At 64.6% G+C, this 8,903-nt stretch overlaps 1 protein-coding gene across 1 annotated transcript; it reads right to left on the reverse strand.

Moving 5' to 3' along the window:
- Positions 1 to 1,811: 1,811 nt before the first annotated feature.
- On the reverse strand, positions 1,812 to 8,615 carry LRRC47 (leucine rich repeat containing 47). Its single transcript, XM_032863235.1, has 7 exons — positions 7,971 to 8,615; positions 4,822 to 5,280; positions 4,018 to 4,134; positions 3,216 to 3,331; positions 2,590 to 2,692; positions 2,238 to 2,327; positions 1,812 to 2,118 (listed from the first exon to the last, which is right to left on the reverse strand). The coding sequence occupies exons 1-7, from the start codon at positions 8,598 to 8,600 to the stop codon at positions 1,870 to 1,872; spliced, it is 1,764 nt and encodes a 587-aa protein (XP_032719126.1). The 5' UTR covers positions 8,601 to 8,615; the 3' UTR covers positions 1,812 to 1,869.
- Positions 8,616 to 8,903: the final 288 nt, after the last annotated feature.

Below are 8,903 nucleotides of genomic sequence, written 5' to 3' on the forward strand. Positions count from 1 at the left end.
AGGCAGAGGCCCTCAGGCCACAAACAGCCTTGTGAGTTGCCTCTGCCAGATGTGGGCCCCGGGGCCCTGGCCAGGGAGGGGGCAGCCCCCTGCTGAGTTGTCAGGCGATCTTTCCTCCCACATCCGACTCACGAATGAGAGCTGCTGGGGACAGGTGCCCCTGTGAGGGGTCCAGCAGCTCCCTGGGCAGAGCCCGCGTGATCGTTACGTGCCTCTTGCTTTTTGCTGGCAAGATCTGGGCTGCGAAGGGGGGGGTTCAGGTCCTCTGTTTCCCCCCAGACACTACCCTGAAATACTGCCAAGGAAGGAATTGCTGGGGAGGGACGCAGATGTTTTTATTAAAGGACTTTTATCAGCGGGCTGGACCGGCAAAGAGGAAGGATGTCTGGTTTCTGGTGGTGAGCTCAGTGCGTCTGCATTCCTCACACTGGGCTGGGCTGCGTCGGAAGGGCACCAGGCCGGCAGTTCTGCCCCCGTCAGCGAGGTCGTCCGCGAGGTCACGGCTGACAGCATGTGGCCCGCCCAGCCGCAGACCCACGCCAGGCAGCCCCCCCACAGCAGTCACCACCCCGAGAGCCCAGGGATTGTGAGAGGACAAGCCAGAACCCCGGCACAGATGTCGGTGAGGTGTGGGGTTAACAAAACAAGGAAAAGCCACCATCTGGCACACCTTCAGCCCAGGGACCGAAGGGAGGGCCTGGGATGTCGAGAGCCCTGCTGGGTCCTCGAAAGCAGCCTGGCTGAGCTCTGGGAGGACCTCGTGCCTGCGCGAGCTCCCTTGCTTCCCTGTGTCCGGTTTCGATGGCCAAACGCACGGGTTCAGTGGGCCTCCCCCAAACGCTCCCCAAGTCAGCACACACGAACTGTCTCCTGCAGGTCACAGACCGTGACACCGAGGGGGTCACGAGATACCAAAAGCCAGTGAGTAGGTGTCTTGTAACCCAGCCCGGCCACCAAGCAGGGAGGTCAGAGAAAGCCCCTACCCCGCGGCCGGCCGGGGCCTGGGGTTCCAGGAAGGGGCATGCACGCGCACTTGCACACAGAAACACACTCATGCCGTGGGTGTGGGGCCCAAGACATGCAAAACTGGAAAGAACCTAAAACACAAAACGCTGAAGAACCATCCACCGGCCGTCTTTGTGGTTGCTGGCTTCCAAGTTCGCCTTCTGTGGACACCGTCTGTCCTCGAGCTGGCGGACAGCAGAATGGCCTGTCCGCGGACGCCGAGTCCACGACAGGGCGCCGCGTGCGAGCCCCGAGTTCTGACGTCGGCTGCTCCCTCCAGGCCGCACGGGGGGCCTGTGGCGCTAACCCCTACACATCCAACCACAAGAGCAAGAAAAAATGCAGCCACCAATTCTGAAGTCACCTAAAAGATTTTTTTTCATAAAAAGAGGACGATTTGGGGCCAACTAGTGAGGGATGGGGCGTCTCTCCACACCTCGAGGCTGCGCCCCCGCACGCTGAGGTTTCCAAAGCTGCCAGATCGCAGAAAAGTCACGGCGCAGCCCACTGCAACACGCGGTTTAGGTTCCCGGGCCAGAGCTGAATGTCCATACCGATGCACGTCTTTCTTCCCCTGAAGGTAGCGGCTGAGTTCACATCTTTGCAGAAGGTTCTGAACAGTTAATTCTGATATTTGACAATTTTGTAAAAAGCCTCAGTAAAACAGTTTGGCGGTGGAAAGGCAAAAGGATTCAAGTCCATGGCAACGTGGTCTCACTGCGGCAGGAGGGACTGGCTGGACGGACGCCGCAGGGGAGGCGTAGGTCTTACAAACCACCGGGGAGAGAAACAAGTGACTTAACGTCCGCACAACAACGGGCAGAGCCGAGGACCCATGCAGCTGGCTGGCGGGGGCGCCAGGGCTCAGCGGATCACGGTCACGTGGGGCGCGGCGAGGCCCAGGTCCGTCTTGGAGGGGTACACCACCTTCAGGTGCCCGTCCTCGTCCAGCACCCGGACCTGCTCCACCACCAGCGGGGTGCTCCCGGCCCTTGCGGCACCTGAGCCCGCACTGGGACCCGGGGGCTGCCCGGAGACCGCGTCGGCATCAGGATCTGAAAGGGACCTGTCCTCTTCATTTTCTAGCGCGTACTTGTTGATTTCTGCCATTTTCTGCAAAGGAAAAATACCATTTCAGAAGCAACCGGGGGTGGCGGTTGCGAGGGGCGGCGGGAATACGGGGGGTCCGCCTAGCGCCCCTGGGGGCCAACTGGGCAGGAGGACGGACTCACCAGCACGAGGGCATCCATGACCTCCTTACAGGTCTGCAGGCTCGTAGCACTTGTTACTTCCAAAAACAGGTCAGAAGTTGTTTTCTTAATCTTAAATCCGAAGAGTTTCAGAGAAGAATAAAGTTACCAGAGACGTCAGCAAGTGCTTGGAGGAAAAACCTATGAAAAACGGTGCCACGCAAACCAGGCCCGTCCGCTTCCCAGAGGAGAGGCGGGGACGCACACGCCGTGACTCTTGGTGCAGCAGCATGTGGGACAGGGACACAGGCTCGGGGCCCGCACGGTCCGGGGGTGGACGGGACGTCACCGTGCCACAGCCGCCGACACAGGGATCGCACAGGCATGGCCTTACCTTCGTCTTCTCGCTGTTGGTTATCGGTGGGAACGAAATCACGTCGCCGTCCGCATCCACAAGGCAGGGGTAACTCTCCTTCCCGTCCAGCAAGCGCAGGTATCTGCGGGGCAGGGAACGCAGAGGCGTCACCATGGGAGCACCAGGCCGATGCCAGCTCTTGAGACGGATCCGTGGAAGGTCACGGCGTCTGAGAGCCGGGGAGGGAGACGTGCTGAAGTCGTGCTCACACGGGCCTAGGGCAGTGGGCCACCCACACCCTGCCCCAGCCGTGGGGGATGCGCGCAAGACGCTGTTGGCCGGACGGCTTTCCTGGCGTCAGGGTGACCGCATTTGCCCTCCCCTGTCCCTGTGCATGTGCTTTGGGCAGGAGGACCCCCGTCCCTCCAGGTGAGGGCCCATGAGCTTAAGAAAGCCTCTTCCCCCCAGAGCAGTGCCTGAGCCCCGGCTCCGCCAGAGCAGAGGCCGTCTGCCACGGCTGCTGACCCACGCGGAATCCCCACCAGCACAGCGGACGAAGTCCGCGAGGTTTCACTTAACACCCATAAGAGCAAGTCGCAAGTTGGGGCAGCCTAGGGGCGAGGCCGGAGTGCCCACGGGGCTGGGGCGGAGGGAGGCGCACTGACCTGTGCAGGCCAGACAGGTTCTGCCTCTTCTTCTGCTTCCTGTGCTCCTCCGCCTCCAGCTGCAACTGCCGCACCAGGTCCTTGGCCTTGACTTCTTTGCGCCCCAAGGGCACAATCTGTGGGATGGACACCTGGTGGTGAGCTCAGATGCAAACAGGGTCCCCTGACAGCCACCACCACCCCACGCCGCCCGTCCTCCGCTCATGGGCACATCGGCTCGGCATCCCCTCAGCTCCCCCTGCACTCTCCTGTGATGGGGGCTGAGCACGCGGGGCCCATGGAGGCCCCTCAGGGACCTGACGGCCACACATGCCGGTCCTCTCCAAGCTGGGCTGAACCTTCAACATGCCACACGCGATCATGCCACAACATGCCACATCTCCCAGGCCTGTGGCCCCTGGAAGGCCAAGAGGGGAGGGGCAGGGGCCGGCACCGGTCAACTAGGCGTGCAGCTGGGCACCAGGGCTACGGCGGCCCCCGGGGAACCCTGGGCGCCACAGGGAGTAACAGACCCGTGGAGGGACTTGGACAACCCAAGCTCACGCATGTCCACTCCGAACGAGGGGTTTTGCAATCTGTCCACAAACCAGTGTTTGGTGGAAGCTGAGGAAATACGGGAAACCACTTTCTAATCACTCCCTCCTCCGACGAGCGGACTTTCAAGGAAACTATAAACACGGCCTGTGTGTGACTCGGGAGCGCTTGCCAGGGGCGACGCCCGACCTGCCTCAGAGCACAAGCGCGGCTGCGTCCCTGGAAACTGCAAAGAAACAGTGCAAACAGAGGGAGCATGGGGCGTCACCTTGAGGTCCTGTGGCGGGCGGGCGGTATAGAGCAGGGGCCCGCGCACGGCCCGCAGATCGTGGGTCGCAATGGTGGCCGCCGTCCTCTTCTCACAGACGTCCTCATGGAGCTTCGTCTGCAACGGCAGACCTGCGGGGCTCAGCACCCAAGCGCCTGTGCTGCCCCCGCCCCCCACAGCCTCCCTGGCCCAAATGCATCCTGTGGGTCCTGCACTGGGAACCCGTCTTATCTGTTCAGGGGCAGAATTCCTTCCTTCTGTAAGGGAGGATCTGAGACTTAGAGAACCCTCCCTGAACTAAAATGTGAGCCTGAACAAACGACAACAGGCTTAAAAAGTTCTTCTTGAAAACACCGACGTTTGAGTTCTAAACTCCTGGCTGGGAGCGCGGGAGACTCGGACTTGGGGGGAGCTGCGTCACCCCCACGGGCCACGTGCCGGCTCTGCAAACATCAGAGATGGGGCTCCTACTTTAAAAACTGGGCAAACTGCACAGGAAGACAAATCAGGATGTTCGTCTAGTGTGGGAACAGCTGGCAAGACCTGACCGTTTTCATACCACCTTGTAGGGCACTGTGTAACCCATGACAGAAATGAGAAAATCCCCCAAGCCATCAGAAGCTCGGGAAACACCGATCTCAGAAAGAAGGCGGGACTGGAGAGGCGTCTGCGGAGGAGCAGGCGGCACCCATCCCTGCGGCCGAGACCCAGGGCCACCCCGCTCTGTGCACACGCACTGTTGTGACACGGCGCCAGCCCCAGGGCCGTGCCGGCGCCAGCCCCTCGTGGGCCGTGGGCACCGACCTGGGAGGTGAGGAAGCGTCTGAGTGCGTTCCCAGGCTTCAGGTCCATGCCTCTCACGACGGCCCCCACGATGAACGGCCGGACGTCCTTGACCGTGGGGCTGACCTGCACGGTCAGCGGGGCGGGGTTCTCAGACACGTGCAGGACCCGGAGCAGCAGCCTGCTGGCGTGGTCCACCTCCTCCTCCTCCCCCTCGCCACTCTCCCTCCTCCGCCTCTCGCGCCTCCTCCTGCGGGCCTCTTCCTTCTCGGGGCCGTCGGCCTTGCCCTTGCCCCGCCCGCCGCCGCGGCCTCCGCCGCGCAGGTACTCCAGGATGGACTTGGTCTGGCAGCCGTGGACCATCTTCTCCAGCCGCCGATCCGCCAGCTTGTTTCCCCGGAAATTGACCTCCTTGAGCTTGGGGCAGTCAGCCAGCTCTGCCGGGACCTCGCTGAGCTGGTTGTTGGAGAGGTCCAGCGTCTGGGAGGGAGACGGGGGGTGCGTGGTCACACATCGCCCCCCCGGGAGTACTGCCCCACCCCACGTGGCCTGTCCCCAGCTCCACGCCCAGACTGACACCTGCTACCGTGCCCACGCGGCCAGCAGGGACGGCTGCAAACAGCCCCCCACGAAACACTTCCTGCTCCCTGCAAGGTTCCTTGTGGTGACAACTAAACCGATGGACGAAGGGAGCAGAGAAGGGAGCTCGGGACAAGGGAAACACGTGGTTACGGACAGATAAGCACCTGTGATGAGAAACAGGTTTCCCACAAAATGGTGCTCAGGTTCTTTACGCGAGTTGGAAAGAAAGGACACGGCGCGAGTAACAAGCGGGACCAGTGGGTGTGGGGGGCGGGGGGGAAACCCTGGGGACATCTGTCAGCCCTGGCTGGGCAGAGCACAGCCTGTCACCCGTGATATAGGGAGGACTGATGTGAGGGCTGCCATCCTTGGCCAGCCCTGCCCTGGCAGCTGAGCCCCACGGGTGACAGAAGCCTAGTGCAAGGACAGATGCCCCCGGAGAGAAACCCCTCCCCACGTGCTGGGGCCTCTTGTGGGGCGCCCCGCTGAATGGCCAGACACCAGGACGTCAACGGAACCCGGCTCAGTCAGGTGGCTGGCCAGCCGGTGAGGCCCGGCATGGTGAGTACTCCGTCTTCTCTTGGGCTCCCTTGTCCCTGCCGGGCGGAGTGGACAGGAGGGTCAGGCCTTCCCCGAAGCTGGGTCTGGATCTACCGCCTGGGGCAGCTCCCTGGGGGCGGGGGGGGAAGGGCACCAAGGCACTTGTCTCCCCACGCGGGAAGTGAGGGGAGGGGCAAGCAGAGGCATGTGTGCGGCTGCTCGGGTGGCTCCGTGGGAACCGTGTGAGGTCTCCTCGGGGACGTGGACGGGGCTTGGCTCATTTCACCTGCCAGGGGCAGCGGGGACGCCAGGCTGCCGGCTTCAAGCCTGCACCTCAGGGAGTGCTCTTGCGGTCGTACTCTCAGGAGCCCTGAGCTGCCGCGTGAGACGTGGACTAGCCTGCTGGGCCGGGAGCGGCGCCAGGACATCCTGGACAGAACGCAGTCTTTGGAGCATCGCAGCGAGCCCAGGCCTGACTCACTGCCCGCGGATCAGCGGCACTCGTGGGCGAGCCAGCCCGGGGGGAGACCCGCAGCGCAGGGGACAACTGTTGCGGTTCTGGCCCAGTCCGGTAGTCCTCCCTGTTCACGGCACCGTGGCTGTCCCTGCAAGTCCCTCACAGGCAAGGATGCAGCGCAGGAGCCAGTGGCACGGCCACCAGATGCTGGGGGAGCCACACGCCTGCCTCTGAGCTCAGTTCTCTGCACCCCAACCTTCCCACAGCACGAGCAGGGACAAGATGTCTGTCCGCACAGCCCCAGCGTGCGCGGCAACACGGCTTCCCATGGTTCTCGCGGCACTGGTCCCGGGGGCGTCAGTGCGGAAAGGCCCCTGGAGGACATCGAAACCCAAAAGGGATCCCAACCAGCTCTGGCACCGCACCCGAGATCGACGGAAGCCTGGCAATAGCGAGTGGGGGTTCCGCAGGGAAGACACCCCCAAATGATGGTGTAGGGACACGTGGAGGCCACGGACGTCCCTGGTGGGCACACGTCGTAGAGAACATTTAAAACAAACCTAACCGCCGGGAAGACGTTCCGGATCTGGAGAGAACAGAGCAACCGATCTTGCGCTCAGGAGAGCCGTGCTCAGCTGCGTGTCTGGTACACGGACCTCCTGGGCAGCCGAGATCGGACAGATGGGAGGACGCAGCAAGCCCACGAGGTCACACGTGGTCTGTCACACGTCAGCCCCAATGCGAAGCCTCCAGCCCTGGACAACCACAGCGCCCAGCGTCACCCCCACAGCCTCGTCTGCAGACGCCAGCAAGCATGAGGCACTCCTGTCTTCACTGCACACACGCCCACACGCGCACACAAGCACTCGGATCTGTGCAGACAGACGGACCTGCGAGATCAGCGGACGATACCGAGAGTAACCTCTGCTGACACAAGCCAGTACTTTATTGCTTGACAACGTCTGCGTTAATAGGATGAAAACTAGAAGGAAGAACAACCACAAATCTGCCTTTTTAAGGATGAAAGGGGGAGACGGGGGAGGCCTTGCTCCGCAGGGGCCTCTGAGCTGGAGGTGGGTGTGGCCGGGCAGTGTCCAGCTCCCCCAGTCCTCCTCGCAGGCTTAACCGGCACCGTGTGCCCTGCATTATGCTGGGGCCTGGGGAGGGGGAGGTAAGCAGCCCCTGGACAGTGGGGTGTAGAGGAAAACCCGAAGCACTTGTGCACTGCCGGCAGCCCCTCCGGCCTCAGAACGGACTAACAACCTCCTCCCCGGGAGGGAAACACGTTCGGGGAAATCGCAGCGAGCGGAACTGTGTGGACACCTGCGGCCTCAAGCGGAGCCGTGCCTGGGGCCGACCCCCGCCACGATCACAAATGTCTGGGGCCAGAGACACTTGCAGGTGGGGCTCCGCGCCTGCCCACTCCCGCCCAGCAGCGGGTGGCAGGGTGCCTGGAGGCTGCAGGCCCCGGCTGGGAGGCGGGACACCCCGGCCCGGATCGGCGGCTGCAGGCCCCGGCTCCGACGGCTCCCACCCCGCCGCGCCGCGCCGCGCCTCCAGGGCCCCGGCCCTCTCCCAGCACCCCGCTGACCTTGAGCGAGGCCAGATGCGCGATGTCCGGGCTGAGCTCCCGCAGGCGGTTGTCGGCGGCCGCCAGTTCGCTGAGCAGCGGCAGAGCGCCGGGGCGGAAGAGCTCGGCGGGGAAGGAGTCCAGCCGGTTGCCCGTGAGGTTGAGGGTCTGCAGGCGCGGGGCGCAGCGCGCCAGGTCGGCGGGCAGCTCGCGCAGCCGGTTGCCGCTGAGGTTGAGGCTCTGCAGCTGCGGGAGCCCCGGCGGCTCGGCGGGGCCCAGGCCCTGGCCCGGCGGCAGCGCCTCCAGGGCGTTGCCCGACAGGTCGAGCACGCGCAGCGCGGGCAGCGGGCCGAGCTCGGGGCTCAGGCCGGGCCCCAGCGCGTTGCGCCGCAGCACGAGGCTGTGCAGCTGCGGGAGGCCCTGCGCCAGGCCCGGGCCCGGCTCGCGCAGGCTCCCGCAGCCGCTCACCTCCAGGTAGTGCAGCAGCGGCAGCGTGAAGAGCCGCGGCGGCAGCCGCCCGCCCGCCGCGCGCACCCGCTGCTCCAGCCCCGGGCCCGTCAGCAGCAGCTCGCGCCGCCGCTCGCGCTCCGCCAGCTCCAGCTCGGGCCAGGCCTCGGGCGCCGGGGCCGCCGCCGCCGCCGCAGCCGCCATCGCGCCGCCGCTTCCGCCGCCGCTCCCGGGGCACTTCCGGGGCACGGCGCGTCACTTCCGGCCAGGCCCGGAAGGGGCGGCCCCGCGGAGGCGGTGGGAGGTAAGAGCCCAGGGCACCTCCGGGAGAAGGAGGCGGTGCGGTTCTCGGTGGAGGGGAAGGGTCTACGCGGGCGTTTGTGGCTGCTCGGGGTTGGGGGTGCGGGCCGGGACCCGCAGCCCGACGGGGTCACCCCTCCCCCACCCCGGTCCGACCCCGAGCAGTGACGGACCCCCTAACCCGGGTCAGACCCTGAGCAGTGATGG

This window comes from Lontra canadensis, unplaced genomic scaffold (assembly GCF_010015895.1).
Source record: "Lontra canadensis isolate GAN:19392208 unplaced genomic scaffold, GSC_riverotter_1.0 scaffold25, whole genome shotgun sequence".
NCBI classification, from domain to species: Eukaryota; Metazoa; Chordata; class Mammalia; order Carnivora; family Mustelidae; genus Lontra; species Lontra canadensis.